The 22,946-nt window shown below is 39.7% G+C and overlaps 2 protein-coding genes, 1 non-coding gene and 1 pseudogene across 10 annotated transcripts in view; 3 read left to right on the forward strand and 1 right to left on the reverse strand.

The window, feature by feature from the left end:
• Positions 1-22,946, reverse strand: part of LOC145462359 (bridge-like lipid transfer protein family member 2) — a 274,690-nt gene that overhangs the window by 200,681 nt on the left and 51,063 nt on the right. For 6 of the 8 annotated variants that reach the window (XM_081445856.1, XM_081445860.1, XM_081445857.1 and 3 more), the window contains exons 10-14: positions 19,335-19,459; positions 18,475-18,530; positions 6,508-6,599; positions 3,096-3,163; positions 2,682-2,854 (exon numbers count right to left, since the gene is read on the reverse strand). In XM_081445856.1, the coding sequence (XP_081301982.1) occupies positions 2,682-2,854; positions 3,096-3,163; positions 6,508-6,599; positions 18,475-18,530; positions 19,335-19,459 (514 nt within the window). The other 2 variants (XM_081445861.1, XM_081445862.1) reach the window with 2 other exon arrangements.
• The window catches only part of LOC145462449 (cyclic GMP-AMP synthase-like receptor 2), a 266,104-nt gene that overhangs the window by 183,011 nt on the left and 60,147 nt on the right, over positions 1-22,946 (forward strand). The window lies entirely within an intron of this gene.
• LOC145462440 (uncharacterized) lies at positions 3,176-5,086 on the forward strand (annotated as a pseudogene).
• Positions 16,605-16,677, forward strand: Trnat-ggu (transfer RNA threonine (anticodon GGU)). Its single transcript has one exon. It is a non-coding gene; the product is annotated as a tRNA-Thr (tRNA).

A 22,946-nucleotide genomic window follows, 5' to 3' on the forward strand; every position in this document is an offset into this window, starting at 1 on the left:
GCCTAAATTCTAAGAACCTCATGCTCTGAACATTTATTCCACTTGTTGTTGAGACATGACAATAACGCTCAATAGCTTGTTACCTACTTTGTTGTGTAGGCTAGCAGAACTTGCCCAAATTGATTCTACTTCATTTGTCTGCCATATTGAAAAGTTTTAATCTGTAGATTAAAGTTTTGCAATGCATTATAGGGGGATTGGAAAACTTCTTTTGTGGATAAAACAAGCCAATTTTAGTGTGCAAAAAAGGTACACTAAAAGGAAATAGGAAATAGGTACAATATTACTACTAGCGTTTTGGTACATATGGACTGGAGATGGATTAAACAAGCCTATTTTACCGTTCAAACTGGATCAAGTAAATAGGTATATATATGAAAGGTACAATTGACAGATGTCTATTTAAAGTGCACCTAACCCCCAAAATTTTTTTCGCTAAAATGAATCTAGACGTTATTTGAAGCATTTGGGCGAAGAAATTTTTGAATTTGGTTGAATCCTCGATTTTCTATGCCCTTTCAAAGTCGCGATTAAGTGTTTCACGACCACGTTTTAGGGAGTCTGGGGCAGCAGTACCTGATGACGTCTACCCAGGAACTAAACACAATAGCGCCTCAGTCAACTCTCTGTATTTGCTCGAGAAAATAGAACACAAAACTAATTGTTCCGATGTATTTTGGGGCTAAAACGTCCAAGTTTTGTCTCAGAATCATTTCTTTTTCGTCACTGGAGTCAGAGTTAAGTTTCGATTCGGAAGGCTCCGAAATAAACTTCGATCGAGCACGTTCGACAACTGTGAACTCACTGCTTAGAGCTTTGAGAGCAATTTACAATATTTCAAGCGACGACGGGGAAGACATCTTTGCGGACGAGCTGCTTGTATATTAGGAATGGAAAGCTAGATACGAAGTGGAGGAGCAGGCAAACGAAAAGCAGGAAAGAAAACTCAAGGACTGCTTTGGATGGTAATTTCGTCAACTAAACATAAGATTCCCACGCGTGTTTATAGCCCATTTACATTTGTCCTTACCGAGAATGTATTTTGTCAAGGTTCTGTTAAATCCAGTTTGTGTTTTACTTTCAGTTGAATGCTTCATGTTTATAAGAGCGACATACGTGTTGCAGTTTTCGAGACTTGATGACCTCCAAAACAGTGGCTTCAATCGATTGAAAATCGTATTGTTTGGACCTGTATTTTTGAAGCTGCGGGAAGCAAGGCGGAAGGAAACATTTCATACAATTACCGATTTCACATTGTCACACGTTTTAAGTCATAACTCCAAATAACCAATGTAAATTGTTCTCAAAGTTTGCAGTGAAATTCGTTGGATAAGCGAAAAGGATGTGTTCCCTAAGCGGTCCGCAGATAATGTTACGCGGTCATATTTTCGATGCTATTGCACAGAATCTTTGTCGCACTGCTGATTTCCAAACCTTCGAAAAACTCTGTGAGTCTAACAATTTTGTTATCACGTAATTCTAGAGGATTAATCTTCGACTTTCATCTAAATCGAAAGAGAAATAAGTGTTGGTTAGTGGCGTACAGTTGCGATTTATTTACATATCAGTATAACGCTTCTTGATCATGACCGGATCACACAACTTTGCCGGTTATGTTATAAATACTGCGGGATTGGAAGATATAGGTTGTAGGTAGTATTTCTACAAATTGCTGGTTAGCTTTAAGCAGAAAATTTATGAAAGCAGCGTTCGAAAGTCTGCGGAACAAATTCCAGTGAGAGTTCTTCAATGGTTCTCACAGATTCAGTTCGCTTCTTTCGGTTCGACAAAATCAACCATCGTTTACGTCTTTATTGCACCATTAGTCGATCATCGTCAGTAAATTGTACAGTATATCTTTCTTTAGATCTGGAATATTGCTGCAACAGCCGATAGCACCTCTGGAAGGCGTTTCTGCGCACTTTTCGAATGTGTATTGCACCATCCTGAAGGAAATGAGAGGAAATGAGATATCCAACCTTCCTGGGTAGACGTCACAAGAGCCGCTGGACCCATTCTCCTCAAACTCGGTCATGAAACAAAATGGCGATGTTTTGGAGCTATTTTCAAGATTTCGTCGTGGCACAGAAAATCAAGGATTTAACGGAATCCAAAAATTTTTTCGCAGAACTATTTCAAATAATAAGTAGATTCGTTCTAGTGAAAAAAACTTTTTAGGGTTAGGTGCACTTTAATGTTTCCAACTGTAAGTGTTCTGGGCCAATTTTTGGCCTACTTAATACTGTTGGCCAACTGTCATTTATGTGTCAGTAAAATGTTGGTAATGTGTTGGTAACATGTTGGCCAACAGTTGGCTGACAGTTGTTCCACATGTTACTGATGGCCAAAAATGGGAGCCATTGTGCTCTATTACCGATTCTCAACATCTGGGCCGGGTTGTTCAGAGTTGGGTTAAGTGAAATTTGAATTCAGATATGAAAGCTTGAAAAAAGCAAATTTAGTTTAATTCTTTTTGTCTACAATTTGATGACTGGGTGAATGTTCTAAAACGAATAATTCTCAGAAAATAAAAGGGTTAGTGCTAATAAGCCTTTGAACAACTGGGTCCAGGTCTGTAAATCATTGTCCCATTCTGCAGTGTGATAAAAAAGATAGAAATAAGGCATTTTCCCAAATACATAGCACAAAATCTTAATAATAAAGTGTACCGTGACACCTACATGTACTCCTGGTCAACATATATTGCCTCTGAATCCTCTCCTGTTTTTGCTTTTTTTCTCCTGGACTTAAAATATTCCAACCAATAACAGAACTCTTCTTGAACATGGTTATAATGAACTGATTCAATGTAAAACATGGAAGCCAGTACAATGGTGCCATAATGGCAAGAAAGCTATGAAACAAATTAAGAGAGCTTGTTAATAATGATCAAGAAAATTCTTCACACAAGTTCAATCGTGGTTATTACAATTCTTTTCAGTATCTGAGGTTTTAGGTAAAGACAATATATTATAACAATGATGACCATTCCTATTCGTTACAGGTAAGACAGGACAAATGGACACAAATACTATCAAGGAGTGTACAAATTTTTAGAGGATCAGTAATACAGTCAATTCTTGTAAGTCCAGTACCTTAGATGTAAGCTTCAGTCTACTCCATGCACATAGCTTGTAAGGATACATGCTTTTCAAAGTTACCCCTAATGTTGGGAGGAGAAAGAAATGCTATTAATATGGATAGACAGTTAGCTGAACAGCAATCATAATTTTAATACGTATTGTCATGACCATGGGAAAAAAAATAGGAGTGATGAACCCACAATCCTCTGTCCACCAAACAGATTCTCTAATGACAGACTAACTAAGTTCATACATATACTAAATCTATATGTATGGGTTACTGACCAGACATGATAATTATGATGTCAACATGGCTTGATATCCAGGTGATCTGTGATGTCATTGCGGGGGGCCTGGGGAAAGAAATTTTAATGCCGTATCCCATAAACAAATGCACACACCAATTTAATCTGTTTTCGAATCATGGTGGCTGGGCGGCGTGATGTGAGCTCGATGTTTTAAAAATACTTCACCATCAACGAGTGAGAAGACTTGTCACTGGGTAGCTTGTACAATGCAGTTATTACCAAGAAGAGAAACTCTGCATTGTTGAATGCTTTGACAGCTTTTGGTGAGGAGCGTTGCAGACAATCCAAAACGTAAGCTCGATGTACTCCTGCGTTGTATGAAGTTAGCTTGTTTATTTCTTTGTTATGTACTGGACATTGGCTTTATCAACAGTAAATGTTACTCGTAGTAAAGCTGTTATTGGTTTTTGGGAGTGGTGTGTTTGTCTTAATTTTATTTTTTTGTGTGCTTATTTTAAAGAAGTTTTGATGGAGCCTTCGTTGCTCTCTCAAAGTCAGTTCCATTGTCATGGGTGGCACAATTCTTGTGGGCATTTTGACGCGGCGACATCCAACATTTAAAGTACTTAAGTATTGTTTCTTTTGACGGCTAATTGTTTTTATTATGGCTCTTTATTGTTTGTTTGGATGTCTTGTCAAGCTAAGGAAAATGTGCTTAATGCCGAGTCAGTAATTCGTCTTCATTGCCCATTTCAAAACTGGTAAATTTTACAAAAACAAAGACTTTAAACAAACATCTTCGTCTTTGTCCGGAGCACAAACCGGGTAGCTTGCCAACCTCCCGGAAACGGGTTTCATTTAGACAATGCGCAGAAAAATTTCTAGATGAGAGTAATCCTTATTCAAGGAAGCAAAGGGTCAGCGAGCTGCTGAACTGTCTGAATGATGAAGAACTTGTGGATTTAGTTTTACCAAGGATTGCCAAAATTGTGTCACCCATCGACTTTGTACTGCACGGAACTGTTGGAACTCACGATTTTCACAGCAAATTATGCAAGTTCAGAAATGAACTGTCCCTGCAATACCCAGAACTTCAAGCGCCATTTTGTCCAGAGCCCTCACCAAGCACTGGTTTCTATAATCAGAGGCAAGTGTTAACTGAAGTAGTTCAAAAGAACAAACCTTATTCTTGCGACTAGCTCCTCGAAATTGACCATGGTTCTTTTTTCAAGGATGTTGTTATGCCTTGTGTTTTTAGAAAACAGCACTCGGCATTTATGGAATTTTCTTGTGGAATTGTGAGGTCACTTACAATTGGACAAAAAGAAACACAAAATGTACAGAGAAACAAGTGGGGGAAAAAATTGGAAGGGCCCATTGGCATCAATCCAATTTTAAGTAAGGATGAGATTTTTGGTCATCTGAATGACACCCGCCAAGAATTACTGAAACAAATTGGTCTTACTAGAATTCAATGAATTTGGAGAAGTGCCAATAATTGTCTGATTCTAATGGATTACACTGATAGCTTTCCTTGGCTAAAATGGTCTCGTCATTTGACAGGAGAAACCAGTGTAAGGAGTGAAACTAACTGAACCTCACAATTTACTAAGTACAGTTTTAACTGGTAACCTTTGGTTGGGGAATGATGACTATGAGACAACAAGAAAATGTGGTCAAGCTTTTTACAAACAACTTAAAGAGCTAAAAACAATTTAACACCCACTGACTGGGCAAGAAATTAAAAATTATTAGATGAACATGTGGGGATGGTAAGGTGAGGAGATTATCTACTGGCAGTTCATCTGCCAAATCCACTTATCCAATCCCAGAGGCCCCAGAACACCAGATCCAACTGGGCAACATGAAGATCATCTGTCCAGAACCATTTGGGCTACTGGTACACTAAAAATCCTCCATAGTTATGAAAGCCTCTGATGTTCTTGGTTTGGAAATTACTGAAGATTCCATAGTCCTAGATGTCAAGTCACAACAAAAGATGGAGATGAAGGTTCGCAGGCACTTGGCTACGCAGAGTTCTATCATTGAAGCAGACGTCAACCAGAAATCGAGTGGTAAATGGACAGAGCAATGTATCCTGGCTAGTGACAAACCACCATACCGGATTACGGTAGGACTGATACGTCAAAGAGAGTCAAAATTCAGCCAGTTGAAAGAGCTGCTACTAAAAATTCCACCCTTGAAGCGAGCAGCTGATGGAGGCCTACAGGCAACTTACCCACCAAGTTTGCACGTCCATGGAAATCCCACGGAAAGATATCCAATCCTGAAAGATCTGACTCTTCTCAGAGCCGGACAGCTAGCTTGTTTAGATCTGTTAACAACACTTCCACCGCAGAATAAAACTGAGTACGTTGTCAAAATGTACTCACTGATTCAATGTACATGTAAATTCAACACTCTCCCAGGGGAAAGAATCAAGCGCTGACGAAATCCGAAAGAATCATACGAGGATTTAACTCACAGAAGACATCCCAGTAAGTAAGCTTTTGACCTTTCACTTTCAGTCTAATTTAGAATAAATATCTCTCTTCCATGGAACGATTTCTATGTCGCAAACCTTCCCGCATGGTAGCCGACAAGCCGCCATGATTCGAAAACAGATTGAATTGGTGTGTGCGTTGGTTTATGGGATACGGCATTAAAATTTCTTTCCCCAGGCTCCCACAATGACGTCACAGATCACCTGGATATAATTATTGGCCAAGTTTGTTTTGGTCCATGAACAGAGAATGAAAGAGGCCAATATTCAGTAATCTTGACCAAACAAGCTTGGTCAATAAAGAAGACCATTTCCTTGTGAGACATAGCAGGTAATCCCAAGCAGGAAATATAGCCCGCTGCCCATCTTGCCTGCTCAGTATCACATCAGAGTGCAGGATTTTGGGCTTTCCTTTTCCACTTTTGGAACTACATGTACTCATACACTGTATAATAAGTCCTGCATATTACTATGAAGAGTGATAGCAAAAGTCAGGAGAATGTCTACACATATTGGTAATAAACCAGTGGAATATACCCGCCACAGAATGAGCACGACAATTAACAGTCATCATGCGGCAAACACTAAGTTCATAACTGAATATTTACAACCAGAAAACAAGCCTGCAATTAGCTTATGGCCATTGACAAGGGAATAATTATATTACAAGTACCTGTTATTTGTGCACTTAAATCACACTGAGTGGAACCCTGGGAGCTTTCACGCAGATGAGAAACTATTTGCTTCACCTCCAAAACAAGCTTCCTAAATGTAAATAGAACGTCAAATGTAAGATTTCATGTTTGCTATGAATCAATATACCATTTGTTAATTGCATACAGCTAGCTAAGTTCCTAGCTCAGTTCCGTATACTGCTGCAGCATTACTTCTGTTCTCATGACCTGGAGTTATTTAACTCCACGAAGTCTGGAAAACTAGAAAATGTAAAGATATTCTGTGGGTCTTGTGCACAATCAACGTACATGTACCGGTACCTTTTTGTAAACAATGGTAAACAACTCTGGAACAAATTACAAGAAATTATCACATGGTTCAATCCTTGTGGCACAAGACCTATATAGACCTCAGACCTAATATGTTCACATCTCCACCTTGAAAGGACTAATGGATGGGATAAAAAAGGTAAAGTCTGCATGCGAGCCAAGTGGCCCATCAGGCCGGAGCTTGTCCCGGTTTCTGTGGCATGAAGCAACTAGGAGTATTCCTACTCCCCCCTGGATGGGATGCTAGTCCATCACAGGGTTACCCCCAGCATTAAGTTCGCCAGTACCCATTTACACACCTGGGTGGAGAGAAGCACTGTGAGAGTAAAGTGTCTTGCCCAAGAACACAACACAATGTCCCCGGCCAGGGCTCAAACCTGGACCGCTCGATCCGGAGACGAGCGCACTAACCATGAGGCCACCGCGCCTCCCGGATGGTATAAACAGTGGGGGAATATATCAGACAGAAAAAACTTAGCTGAGCATAACACAACAAAAGTCTACAAGGCTGAACTAAAATGCTCCATCAGGTCTCTAACAAGGTTCATAAGTCCAGTTTAGATAGTTTCTTTACAACACTGCCACTCTTAATTGTCATGGGTAGTCCATCACTTTTATTGTGTGTTGACCTAGTTTGTGGGTTGTCAGTGAATATCCTGATGACAGAACTTAGTGGGGCTTGGGCATAGGTGTGCTGGGCTTACAAGTGGAAGTGTCTTGGTTGCTCCACAACTGTTCTTCCCAGGTTGGTGTCTTTAAAGGAACAGTGTCACGAAAGTGATGCATGCGCAGTAACGCTCTAGTGTTTTGGTTAAACTGGCAAGTTTTTTCAATTTCGTTGTGGAGTGGAATCATTGTTTTATATCGCCTTGTATCATTGCCATCCATGCTTAGATCTCTCAGAAAATGAAGTTGTTAGTTGAAGCAGTCTTTATAATTTATGTTTGTCAATTTATTTGCAACATGTTGCTGCCGGTGGCCAATTTTAGAAGCCAGTTGATGGGTGATCATGTCTGGTTGCGACGGCCTTCGACCTGGAAGTGGACAAAAGCAAATATACTCATCTAAAGAGGAGTGTGATAGAAGTTGGCAAAGAGGACACTGACAGATTAACCTAGATAACATTGTTTACTCATCATGGGTGTCTTCTAAGATCAAGTGTGGTTACTCGAGTGACTCCAAGTTTGAAAGTCATCTTCTCTCACTTGAATGGCAAAGAAGGTCAGTTTCGTCTACTGCTGTTTACTTGAATTTCATGTTTTTTACGCAAACTGTTTTGAATGTCGTATTATTAGTTTTAATCATAATGCTTTTGTTGTAGGGAGAAAGACCCAGTCGTATCGTGCGCGAAGAGAAAGAGATTGGAAGAGAGAGACCCTGCTTCGTCCAAACACAGACGCTATATTGAAGGTGGGTTTTTTCATCCATTGAATTGCCTACTTTGTCTTTATTGTGTGGTACATCTCTTGATGATTTGAAATAGTTATTGCCCAAAGTTTTGTGTGAAGTCGGTAAATAACTGGAGACCATTAATATTATTTCTGCTGTTTTTGTTTTTCTGTAAAATTAGGACAGCCCCTGTCATCCTCGACCCCCATAAAACCAATGTTTACTCCTGTCCAATCACCCAATCCGTCTTTGGAGATTGCTAATATAAGGTATGTTCGATTTTTAATTTTGTTTCTTTAGCCTTGATTCATTTGTGTGTTTCTTTTTGTTTCTTGCCTTCATTCATGTGCAACTTGAGCAATATAATAATAATTATTAGAAATAAGAATGATGGAGCAGTGGAACCCATAGATTTGCCCTGTGCAAATAGACATACAGAGTTTCTTTCCCCTTTGCATTGCAAGCATCATACATGCAAAGAAGAGAGTCACCCCTGCAAATAATTACAGGCCTTAAATAAGCTTTCTCTGTCCAAAAGTGATGTTGATGTGACTGGTATCTCAGAGTATTCTGCAAACCATAGCACTTATCAGGTTGCTGATGGGTCAATCATCCTTCAAACTGACAATGAAAAGTATCAGGATACAGATGACTCAATGTCTGAGAGAGAATCAGATGACCACACAGAGGAAACTGTACATGCACAAGACCATTCAGAACAACCATAGCTATCCCACTTCAGTATTATGTCCGCTACATCCATGCATGCAGTGCAGTTACAATATTATAAATACATCATTGATGTGAGGCATCAATGACACTCATTAGGGTCAAAGAATGTGTTGGTACCATTCTTTACTGACCCTTTGCTAGGGGGGGTTCATTGTGTCACATGTCAGTGTTTTATTTTTATTTTTCTACCTTGCTCTTATTGTCATAACTTTGGCGAGCCATGTTTTTTCTTGTCACAATTTCATTTCCTGTGTTGTCATTACTTTTTTGGCCATGTCCCTCATCAGAATTTAACCTGGCCATGCCTCTTTACTTCTTAAATGTCACATTAACAGACTAATTAATTGCATCTCTGTCTATAGGACATTAGCAGATGCATTAGCAGATGCTTTAGATGAGCTAAAGGATGACTGCAAACAGTTTGATTGTTCCAGTAATGTGTCTGATGTTGATAACAGGGAGTAAGTTATTCATATCTTTCAAGAAATGAATGTGATAATTTCCTTTAGCAGTATATTTACATCGTATCACAGCTTAATTATTAAATAAAGTACATACAATGCCCAACCTACTTACGGTGTATTGTTTTTTGTCCAGTACACTTCATGTTAGTTGGTGATGGTATTGATTAATTATGTTAATGCATTGATAACAATGTTTACAATATGAAATTTAAGTAAATTTCCTAATGTTTATTTTGGTTTTTTTCTAGGGACTCTATGTGCGTTGTTCAACAAACTGTTGCACTGTCAGCTACCCCTCTACAAGTCGTTGCCACATCAGCTGCCCCACTACAAGCTGTCGCTACATCAGCTTACCAACTGCAAGCTGTTGCTCCATCAGCCATACCACTGGAAGCTGTTTCTCCATCAGCTGCTCCACTACAAGCTGTTGCTCCATCAGCTGCCCCATTACAAGCTGTACATGTAGCTCCATTGGCTGCCCCAGGTCAAACTTATCCTAAGTTGAGTAGATCGGTGCAGTAAAACACACTGAAGGAGGAACTGTTCCTTGTGAGACAAACGAAAGTTATCTGTTCTTTGGATGTTTTACTGGATGTGTTTAAGAAATGCCAGCAGCCTGGTTGCACACAGGAAACAGCCATCAAACACCACCTTAATGGCCCCAGCGCTGTCATAAAGTGGGCTTGTTCTGCGGGGCATAAAGGGACATTTTCATCTTCAAAGGGTCAAAATGGCACCTCTTGTAATAATCTGCAAGCTGCTGCAAACATAATGCTTTCTGGCAACAACTTTGCCAAAGTGGAATAGATGGCAAATTTTCTTGGTCTGGCATTCATTTCAGACTCCACCTTCTATAGGATGCAGAGGCTATACTTCATTCCTGCTATAAATGAGTGGTGGGACTGGCAGAGGGGGTTGTTGGAACACAAATTTCTGGGTAAAGAGGTAGTGGTTTGGGGGATGGGCAGTGTGATTCTCCTGGGCACACTGCCAAGAATCTCTGTTATTTTTTAATGGAGCTTGTCAGTGGTTATATCCTAGAGATAGAGGTCAGAGACAAGCGGCATGTTAGTTTGGCCTCTAGTAACATGGAAAAGCAAGCACTTCAAAATGCTCTTCAGAATTTGCAAGCGTCCTTAAATATTGTTGAGGTTGTCACTGATGCCTCATCTACAATCAAGCAATTACTTGGTAAGCATTACTGTACTTTGTAATGTACCCTTAGGGCAGAACAAAAAGCTCAAATCCACTTTCCCAGTGGGACATCAAATTCCTCTTGCTCCCACTATATTTTTGCAGGAACTGAGGTGTTCTAGGCAACTGAGGCCTATTTCTTTAACTCACCAGTGCAGTGATAATACTTTGTAATTAATCACTTACATTACAACAGTTACATTACTCAACTTACAATAAGGTGCTTAGACTAATTACAATAGAAGTATACAATATTTACATTAAAAAGGTTTTTTGTTACACTACACTGTGACGCATACTGCACAGATGTGCAGATGCCCAATTAACTCCCTTACAAGTTTAAATAACAAACTAAATGGTAGAAAAAATTATTTAACCTAACAATTATCCTGCGGACTTCCATAACTTTCCTTGAATTAAATGTATATAAATTATAAATTAAGCTCCCATCTTTTATAAAAATTGCGAAGCTTTCGGTTCTTTATAGCAATTATTTTTTCAACTTCTTGTTTACTGAGTACACAGTAGTATTGCTTATTTTACTGTGGCAGTTGATTGAAAAAATGTTTAATGCCAGAATCAGTAATAACCCTAAAGCAAGTGTGAGACATTTGTGTATTGGAAATCTGATTTGCAATGTTTATGTCGAAAAAATCATGTTATGTTCATGTACTGTAGGTTGCTCATCTAAAGGATATGGAAAAAATTCAAGCATGGGCTGATCACATCATCCTCCACTTCTGGCACTGTGCCAACATCTGCAAAGCCAGTGAAACAACTACTGATGATGATGTCTTGGAAATAATGAAGGTATAACAAGTGTTCATGGCAGACAAAACACTTGAAAAGGAATTGCAGTGTGCAGCTTAGGCTTTCACTGGTTTTCTGTTATTATATTTCATTGTTTATCATTTGCCTTGTACAGAGTACTTGGTTTGGACTACTCCACCATGTTTGTGATGTACATGATTGGAGCGGGGGTGCTTGCGACCACAGGGAGTTGGAGGACCATTAGCTTCCTTGGTTTGATCGGCAGGATAAAGACTTCAAAGCCCTAGAGAAAATTGCTCTTGATCCCCTGATTCTTGATTATCTGTTTATTATATATGCCAAAATTTACAAAATAATTAGAGTGATATTCAACAAAGTATGAAAGAGACTCTGGCTTAGTGACACGCATTCTAGGGAAGAACAAAATTTTATTTCAGTCTATACGTTTGGACAGCACTAAATTTGGGATGGGGACATGGAATATCCAAAATGCATGATATTGTGAGCAAATCTTAGAAGATGCAAACACATTGAAACTGATCTTATCAACACAACCAATATCCGAGCAGTTTTCAATTGAGTGTTGCCACTATGGTCAACCAAAACAGACAAAAACAATCTAATGAACCCCTCATAAGTCGAAGGAAATACATGTCGCTGGAAAAAAAAACAAAGCATATGTGAACAAGACACTTGTTTTTTGATTTACTTATGATTAGCTGACAAAGTGGTCAAGGTTTTTGGACATAGTAGTACAAAACTAACTGCAACAGAAAATTACTTTTGACACTGAAATAAATACTGCGCCCTATTTTCAACCCTTGCACGCCAATAAAACAAATCCAACCCTCCATTCAATGCATTTTCTCACAAATAATATATAAGCAATGGCCCATTTCCAATAAGCTATTTTCCTTTGTTTCAAGATGAGTCTTAATGCACAACCTTTCATATGGAAATTATTTTTCCTTGCACACCTATTGTCTTTCAAAACCAACTCATTTCCATCTGAAAATGTGAGCACCAGGACTCATTGTGAAACAGAGGTAGAAGGAACTTGGAAATGGCTTATTGCAGCCTGCTGTTGATTACTCTTGCCCAAATCCCATGTAAACACCGGTCTGGGAAGGATGATGCCCGCGAATAGTTTTCACCACACACGAAGGGCATACCTTCCGTTTACCCTTCCCCAGGTACCCATAATGGTCCAGGACATATTGCCTCTAACCAGCCTTCCTGAATGATCTGGTACTGTTATCCTCTGGTCATTCTGGATATTTCCCCTATTATGGATGGTAAGTTTCTGAAATCTTGTGTGCATAGTTACGCATCTTCGCTGCCCACAGCACTTATTTTCTACTTCTTGAGGCATAATTGTGCACATACCACACTTGCACCATGATGGTGAAGAGCTACCTGCAGGGGATGGGCCTGGTTCAGGGCTAGCTGCTGCAGTTGCAGTTGGAGTGAGCTCTGTGGCAATTGAAGATGGAGCCAAATTTGTGGATTCATTTTCATCACCATCTAGGTCATCCTCAGCAATGAGTAGACCATGGATATAGTCCATGCTGCCAACTCCCTGGCATAGACTCCTTATGCACAGCTTCCTCATCATAGGCTCATTTAGTGTTTGAATGAACTCCTGAAAATAAATGCCTTTCATGAGAACCAATCAAACTGTTGGTTTATGAAATTTATAACAATACAAGAGACAAGAATAATTATAACGCAAAATAATACAGATATTTCTTTGAAGAATATCAATAAGCTGTCTAATGATGTGTTCCTTTTCAGTGAAAAAGAATTTTAGAGCAGTCATCACTGCTCTTTTGAGATAGAAACAACCAGTAAGTAATAAAGATAATAATCCCTCCCTCAACATTATCAGAACAGAACACTGGATTTCAACAACACCCTCTTACCTTCACATCATTATTCTCTTTTATTCGTTCCTCCTCTTCACTGGGCCTATTTGTTGCATTGCTATAGGGCTGGGCAGACCTCACTTGCTGGGTAGCAGGATGAGCCACTGGAGTAGAATTGCTTTTACCAGGCTAGAATATACAAGATATCAAACCTAACTATGTGTTCAATACATTTACAGAATCTAGTTCTACTGTAAACCAGTCGAAATAAAATAGTGGGTGCATTTCGATAAAAATGAAATACCTAAAAATAACGGGTCACAAAAACAATTCAGCTATGAATACAACTGGTTTTCAATTGGCAAACAGTTTGCACAGGAAGGTGAGTTACCATGCAGCATACTAGTACAACCAACAAGCCAACATGCTAAAAAATAGACACACGAAATAGGTTACAATTATTCTTTAGAGTGGTAATTTACTCATACCAATAATTCATACAGGCACCAGAAATCCACAGTGCCTTGTTTTTGCAAGGCTTTGCTGTCGAACCACATGTGCATCATTCACCACAAGTAACACCTTCACCTTTGCAAGGACAACCTCGATTAGTTTCTCTTGACCTTTTTGTAGGGCATGTACTCTTGCATGAGCAAGAGACATGGCTTTCCTGCAAGGTATATTACATTTGTTGTAAGTTATGGTTGCCTTTTACATCAAAAACGAAAAAACTCACAAGTAAAATTTGTCAAGTTTATAAGAAGCTCAAATGAAACTTACCGTAGTGGCATCTTCTCCGGCTTCACTGTCCATGTTATTAAAAAACAAAAACTACAGTAAAATATCTTGGAGAAAAAGCAAAATTGGGACGGAGAAGTAAAGAATCGCTGTTATTCCAAAGGGAATTTTTGAGTATATTGCCGTGAATAACATGCCAGTGCAAAATTCAAGATGGAGTGTTCAAAAAATTCTCTCAACCTAGCACATGCCCAGCCATGACACTGTTGCTTTAAGCCCAAATGTTTCAGTTGCACTCTGTTACATCTTAGCTCTGAATTACCACCAGCCATCTTTACTACAAATGACCATGGCTGCTAGTTTCTTCTCTTACTTCTGCTTGAACCAAGGTCTTGGTTGGCAATATTATTGGGACACAGACACCTCCTGACCTGGTACTAGTTAGTGGAGTTCACATGGGATCTTCCTGTTATACTGCTGTTTCTGGGCATCTTGTCAGTGTTCTTCTTTCACTGCAACATAGTTGCATGCAATCTCTTAGGTAGCTTAGCTGGCAAGGGAAGGTTGCTGTCAATAGGTGTGGTTTGATACAGTAGAAGTGCAAGATAAATTGTGTCTTGTCCTGCAATTCCTGACTTCTTTCACAAGTTCTTTTCTGTCTTTGCAATCCACTCCATGAATCTGTTGCGTTTTAGACACGGAGGAAAACTGGTAATGTGACTAATACTTCACTGTTTGTAGCATGCAGTAAACTCTCTACTGCTATTTCAAGGTCCACTGTCAGTAACAATTGAAAATGCTCTGGTATCACAAGTTCCGCAAAGATTGACTAAAGGGGATTGACTATACAAGCAGATTTCGTTGACTTCAGCTTCTTCAAGACAGGGTATTTGCAGTAGTAGTGTGCAACTAGAAGGTATTGAGCACCATGGTAGTCAAGCAAATTACATCCAAGCTTCTGCCATGCAAAACTGGGCACACTGTAAGGGTGTAGTGCTTTTTTCGGCTGTTTGGTGGAGTGGCATGGTTGGCTATCAGTGTGCTTTGATATACCTTGCCAGCTGCAGATTTTACTTCTGCGTATAAGAGACACTTCGGTTTCCATGAGTCCTGTGGGTAGAGCTTACCAGGAATCAAGAGGCATTGCTGCTAAGAATTATGCATCAGTCATGTTTTGCCTCATAAATAATATATAAAGATGAGCCGTGTGCCATCTGCAGTACCACTTGGTCCATCCAGCCTATTGAAGACCATGTTCATTTCTCTTAAAAATATCTCCACTCCTTGTAAGACTAAATGGAACCCTTGCCCATCTGTACTTTACCCAGGAAAAGTTAAAAGTAAAATTACAGTCTACTGCTACCAGGGCTCAAAACAATTTTCCGACTGTGGCTGGTCATGTTGACCAGCCAAAGTAATTGTAGCCCAGTCACGTCTCGTTTCTGAGCGGTCAAAATATTTTAAAAAAATTTAAGTAATGTTGGCCTAATTAAACCCACAAATACAATTTGTTTGTTCCAGTCGTTGTTAGACCATCGAAAGATTGGCATAATACAAAGTTAAGAAACTTCCCAACACTTGCTGTGTAACTGTAGCTGTATTCGTAGTAATGCAATCATTTGTTGTGTGTTTACACGGGTGAAAATCGCGGAAACAGAAACTTCTTCTTTGGCTATATTTGTTTACCCAGTTATTTCTGAAGCCCAAAATTAGGATCTGCTGATGCATGTTTGGTTTCATTTACGTTTTGATGGACATAAATACTTGGTAGAACATCAAAACAACAGCCCATGGAATTCAATATACCAATCGAAAAATTCGAAGTTTCATCAAATACGCATCCATTCAATACTTTTTCTTTGGCAGGTGGCAAGAATGCCACTGACAGTGTGCCACTTCAATGAGCAGCTGTGCCCTGCCAAGACTATCTTTGGTTAAGTTTTAAACTTTTCGATGTGACTAAAATTAAGTTCTTAAGTGTAAGCCATAAAAAAATCTAAACTCTGTTGTAGTCATATTAGAGAGAGTTTTTGTTCACAAAGAACTAATGACCATCATTGGGTAGATTTTACCAATGATAGCAGGTAGATTTTGGTCATGTGCTAAGTAACGAAATATGAGTGTCTCGAATTTCATCGCACCGGTATCGCAGAGGTCACGGGTTCGAATCCCGTTGAAGCCCTGATTTTTTTCAGGCTTCTTCCTTCCAATTGCTTAAATTGGAAAATTTACTGTGATGATCAATCTTCACTTTCATCTACTACCGCAGTTCAAATATGAATTATTTCATATATACTTCACATCATTTCACTCCTCACGGGAAGATATGAACTCAATTAATTGACCTCGCTCCCAATGTGTGGCTTCATAGCTCAGTTGGTAGAGCATCGCACCGGTATCGCGGAGGTCACGGGTTCGAATCCCGTTGAAGCCCTGATTTTTTTCAGGCTTCTTCCTTCCAATTGCTTAAATTGGAAAATTTACTGCGATGATCAATCTTCACTTTCATCTACTACCGCAGTTCAAATATGAATTATTTCATATATACTTCACATCATTTCACTCCTCACGGGAAGATATGAACTCAATTAATTGACCTCGCTCCCAATGTGTGGCTTCATAGCTCAGTTGGTAGAGCATCGCACTGGTATCGCGGAGGTCACGGGTTCAAATCCCGTTGAAGCCCTGATTTTTTTCAGGCTTCTTGCTTCCAATTGCTTAAATTGGAAAATTTACTGCGATGATCAATCTTCACTTTCATCTACTACCGCAGTTCAAATATGAATTATTTCATATATACTTCACATCATTTCACTCCTCACGGGAAGATATGAACTCAATTAATTGACCTCGCTCCCAATGTGTGGCTTCATAGCTCAGTTGGTAGAGCATCGCACCGGTATCGCGGAGGTCACGGGTTCGAATCCCGTTGAAGCCCTGATTTTTTTTCAGGCTTCTTCCTTCCAATTGCTTAAATTGGAAAATTTACTGCGATGATCAATCTTCACTTTCATCTACTACCGCAGTTCAAATATGAATTATTTCATATATACTTCACATCATTTCACTCCTCACGGGAAGATATGAACTCAATTAATTGACCTTGCTCCCAATGTGTGGCTTCATAGCTCAGTTGGTAGAGCATCGCACCGGTATCGCGGAGGTCACAGGTTCGAATCCCGTTGAAGCCCTGATTTTTTTCAGGCTTCTTCCTTCCAATTGCTTAAATTGGAAAATTTACTGCGATGATCAATCTTCACTTTCAGATACAGATACTGATCAGGTGTTCGGTTTTTTTGTTGGGACATAATTATTTTCATCTGTTTTGTAACTACAGTAATTTTTATTGGTTAGTTCTAAATTAGATACTGGGTTCGTGCTCAAAGTTACATTTACGGCTCGATGGAAACAAAGCAGGCTGCAAAATGCATGTTTTGATATCCCAGAGTCCCATAGTGTCTAAGTTGGAGACAACTTGACAATTGAGCAAAAGGTTTTGTTTTGGTGTCTTGTTCATCAATTTCTGTGCATTGAAAGTGAAAGAAATGACAAATATCTTGAGATCTGTAGAGCAATACCTTTGAAATATGTGCCAACAAAGAGAGGTGCTCTGTGACAAGAGTGTGACAGTTAGACAAATCTAAAGTCACAAAAAGCTGAACCTGATCGGATTCCCTTTGCCGTATGGAAAACCTCTGCTGTTCAAAAAAGGCTGAATAGTCTTGGATTGTGAATTGAAAACTTCTGCCATCCTAACAGATGAAATTTTTTTTCGAACGGATGGCAGCAGTTGTTTGAACAGCTGAATTTTTTCCGAACAGATAACTCCAGCTGTTCAAATGGCATTCCTATTGATCTTGAATGCATGACACTGACAAACAGCAAGCAAACGATTTTTAGCCATTTGAGCAGATACCAGTTGATGTATGTTTTCCTGTGAGAGGTCATAATACAAAAGAGATTAAAAATCTAAGATTTACAGTTGAGGATTTGATTGTTTATTCAAGAATGAACAACGTGGCCATCTCAACATGACATGACCGGTCAACACAACCGGCAAGTGAAGTTTTTGGCTGGTCAAGTCACCATTCTGGCCAGACATTGTCCGTTGACCGGCCGTTATTTTGAGCTGTGTGCTACCCTCCTCTACTTTCAGTTATGCATCTTAGATTACAATGGGGTAGATACAAAAGTGGGTTGTTCTTGCAAAGTAGGGCTTGCACTTGATGGCTTTGTTCTGGTATCAAGGGTCTAAACACAAGCAAATTGACCCTCTGGGGTGTTTTGGTACAACAGTCAAGTTAGCACATGGTTTCTACTCAATATGAACCTCAGAAAGGATTCCACATTTCTTCAATTGGTCTAGTTCTCCTATGTAGGTTTCATAACAACCAATAAACCTAGTATCTGACATCTCTAACTTAAAAAGTTAACACAAGGCTGGTCTCTCAATGCAAGCACACCTGCATCATTAATAATATACCTATTTTCCTTGTTTAAGAATGTGATACTGATGGTGTCCACTGCAAGGTTGACACTCTGAGGGAGATACAAGATGATAAAACTAGTAAATTATACAATTTATCAGAGAACCCTAAATCTGCCAGACCTCTTCAAGGGAAAGGTTTGTGTGTGACTTGCACAGGAATGCATCCATAATAACTGCAATGTTAAACATGTGAACCTTGCTTTCTCTTTACCTTTACTGAGTTACAAATGTAGTAAAGCCAGCGAGGCATCACACTGTACTAATCTTGTACTAAAATAATTGAATAAATAACAGGCAGATGAAAAAATACTGGAATGTTGTACAGGAATGGGATGCTAGTACTATATGAAAGCTACCCTGAACACAGATTTTTGTTTGGTTGCTCTTAAATAATAAAACAATTTGAAATGGTACTCATTATACATGTATCTTCCTGAATGGATAGAAGCACCATAAGAGTAACTGTGAGTTTGAAATGGTACCCATTATACATGTATCTTCCTGAATGGATAGAAGCACCATAAGAGTAACTGTGAGTGTCTTAATTACCATGATCTGTAGACCCACAGTTAATTCCAAATATATATCATTATCCCTGATCCACCACTAGTTAGAGGCAAGAAACCAAGATGATCCTTTACAGTGGCAAAACAAACCATTAGGCAAGTGTGTTACCACTAACCCTCCTCATGCCCCTGTTTCTCTGTCATAATTACAAAATTCTAGAAATATCATCTGATAATGAATGTTTCATACATATTCAAGTATTAATTTCTAGACCACCACTTCACATCAAAATTTCTACTCACTAGAAACTGATTCACAGTGCACTGCAATGCCACAAAGTACTTTACCTTTGGCAGGCTTAAAATGTTCTCCTCAATTTCTGTTAATGTCAAAGGTTTTAGCACAGTTGTTACATTTCTTTTATTCTCTCTTTGAATGCTGACAGCTTCAGACTGTCCACCTTCAAGTAAACCTGTACAATGTGATATTAAAAGTGATGTAAATAGAAGCATCATAAATGAGTGATAACTGCGTGCATATTCTACCTTGCAAAGCCAAGGAAGCACTATATCGTGCTTTTATTTTACCTTGCTTTGATTTTTGTAGCCAGATATGGCACCACTGTGGAGCCAGGAACACTAAGGAACCGGAAAGGTTAAATCAGTGTATAACTCCCTCTGGCTACCGAAATACGCTATTACTTGTTAAAAACAAGTAGTATTAATGAGCAAGTATGCTTTTCTTATTATTCAGTAATCAATCCATGATTAGGGGAGTAAGAAAATAATTGTCTTATTCTTAAATAGTAAAACACTAAAAAATATATACATTAAATAATTATAACAACTAATTTCTATTTGAGGTAAAGTAAACTATTTCAAGTATTTTGCTTGCAAAACTTGGAACTCTGTCCCTGAAAACTTTCGAACAGAACCTACTTTGACTGGTTTTAAATGCATCATATAAACAGTCTCCTTTCAGGTATAATTGCTGATTACTACACTAATTATTCATTTTATATATATTTATTATATGGCTAGCTCCATGAGCGGGAAAGATGAATCAAATCCTGCGCTGCAATTGGCTACCTGAGCGGGCAAGATGGAGCTGTCTTGCCCACTCGGGACTATCCGCCATGTTCCGCAAGAAAAATTTCCCCAAAAGCCATATAATAAATCCTTTATTGACCAAGCTTCTTCGGTCAAGATGGCTGGATATTGACCTTGTTATTTTTTTTCGAGTTTATGGCCCTCAACTCCATCTTGGTCCATCAACATGCAAAAAAAAAACTTAGCCAATATCCAGCCATCTTGACCAAGCAAGCTTGGTCAATAACATATACATATTATAGCCAAACATAATTGTTAGAAGTAGTATTTTTTGTTTTTATATTTGCAATGTTTATTTTCCTCAAAGATATTAGCTTTTTAGCTATCTGTAAATTTGAGTCAAAATAAAGTTATGTATGTATCAGTATGTATGTTAGTGGCCAGACTGGTGACCAAGCATGAAAGGTTAATCGCTACTGCATCAAATTAAGTTGCATTGGCAACCCCATAGGTTGCAGTGTCAACCTGTGCAAAATTTTTACAGAGATTTTGCTGAGCTCTCGGTCATCTTACTGAGAATGGTGAGATCTCACTGAGACTGGAGAGATCTTGCTGAGATTGGAGAGATCTCACTGAGATTTATGAGATCTTGCCATGATGTTTGTGGGTTTCTTAATCTCCACGATCGCACCAAGATTTCCTACATCTTGCAGGCCAGCAAACGCCTTGCTCAAGTTGAAGAAGAGCAAAAACAGAACGAATTAGAGCTGGAAAGAATAACCACCGAACTTCAACAGGCCGAACAGCGGGCTGAGGAAGCACAAAAGGTGGCTTCTCTGAATCAACAGAGAGCAGATGCGGCAGAACGAGAAACTGGCCTGCGCGATAAGGATGACATTTTGCTGGGCATCTCCCATTCCCCTGATTTACAGTATGAGAAGAGTGCTTATGGGCCTGGCCAGTACCATGGAAGACTGGTACAAAGGAGCTTACTCATCAAATTGAAGGGTGTAGATCTTCCCAAGTTTTCAGGAGAAGATAAAGCTGACTACAAGCCTTGGAGGGCAGCCTTTATGTCTATTGTTGATGTAATGGATATTCCCGTTGGAGAAAAAGTGTCAAGACTTCAAAGCAGTTTGACTAGAAAGGCCCTGGCATTGGTTAAAGACCTGGGATACTCTGTGAATGCTTATGAAAGAGCAAAAGAAAAACTCGAAAGGAAGTATGGAGGAGAGAGGCATTTACAGATTAAACACCTGACTGCTCTGCGTGGCTGGCAAAAAGTTTGACCCTGAAATCTGGAGGATATGGAGAACTTTCAAGGTATACTCGCAAGAGTTTGCATAGCACTGAAAGACTGAGGGCCAGGTCAAGAGCTTCAAGGACACAATCTTAGTCTCACAGCAAAGGAGAAGCTTTTGGAGGATGATGTGCAGGCATACAAGCATTGGCCAATTGATCATTCTCTGGAGGACAGCTTCGAGTCACTTATAGAGTGGGTAGAGATCCGGGTTCAAATCATGGAAGAGGCAAGGGAAGAGACGAGTGGATTTTGGAAAAGAAAATTTGATGGGCCACTGCCAGAAGGAGGTAGAAATGGTTTTCAAGGCAACCGAGTCCGTGGCAGAACCTTTACCACCAAATCAAAGTCAAGAAGCTGTGTCGTCGACACATGTAAGCAGAACCATCCACCGTGGGTTTGTAAAGCCTTTAAGGGGCTACCTGTTAACTAGAGAAAGGAGCTAATTGGAAATTCCAATCGCTGTTACCGTTGTCTAGCTGCTGGTCATCACAGTAAGGAATGCCCTAATGTGAAGCGATGTGGAGTTGACCGATGTTTGAGTACCAACCACAGCTGCTATCTTCATAAAAGCACTTCCCATCATTTCACAGACTGATCACAAGGCCAACTAAATGTGAATGCCTCACCGTTCCGACCAGAAGAGCAGCCAAACCCAAAACCAAGAACTCAGCAGGCTACAGGAGCAAGCACCCGTGACCCGGCACCAGTTAACCTTAACCCTCGAGAGCAGACACACAATACTAGCCATGTTGAACATGTGTCATTGATGATTCTTCCAGCTATGATCAGTAACGGGAATAAAGAACTGAGGGTGAATGTCATGCTAGACCCATGCTCCACAAGTTCCTACATCTCTAAGGATGCTGCCGAAGAGTTCGAGTTACAAGGACAAGAGCTGACTCTTACGATTGCAGGAACAGGAGGGACAGAAGTTAACAAGCAATCACGAAGAGTTGAACTGACAGTAACAAACCTAGCTGGTAAATTTTCAAGTCCTTTGCAAGATCATGTCCTTGACAACATTGCTGGCAACACTCCAGCTATTCACTGGTCAGAGCTGAAAGATAAGTGGCCTCACCTTCACCAAGTGCCATTCGAAAGTGTATCAAGGAGGCACCAGATTGATGTGATGATTGGAAGTGACCATCCAGTCTTTCATCATGTGTTAAAGAAAGCTTGCGGTGACCAATCAAATGATCCCATTGCGTGTTTGACAAATTTGAGCTGGGTGTGCTTTGGTCCCACATTGGTAGAAGAGTTTCGGCGCGACACTCATTCCCACCTCACACGCACATGCTGCAGTGGTCAAGTCAACAAGCCACATCCACCTGATGACATTCTGCGTGCATTTTGGGAGCTCGAATCACTGGGGATCATGAACAAACCTGAACAACGAATGACAGCAGAAGAGGGAGCAGCAGTTGCTCAAGTATCAGAGATGTTGGAGGTCAGGAAAGGGCGATACAGAATTGGAATCCCCGGGAAAGAAGGCGATCCAAAGTTAACTAACAATTATGAGGTAGCTCTCATGCGACTCAAGAGCCAGGAAAAGTCCCTCAAACGAAAAGGCCCAGAGGTTATGGAAGCCTACAACAAGATCTTTTAAG

The sequence above is a fragment of the Orbicella franksi genome, chromosome 12 (assembly GCF_964199315.1).
Source record: "Orbicella franksi chromosome 12, jaOrbFran1.1, whole genome shotgun sequence".
NCBI lineage: Eukaryota > Metazoa > Cnidaria > Anthozoa > Scleractinia > Merulinidae > Orbicella > Orbicella franksi.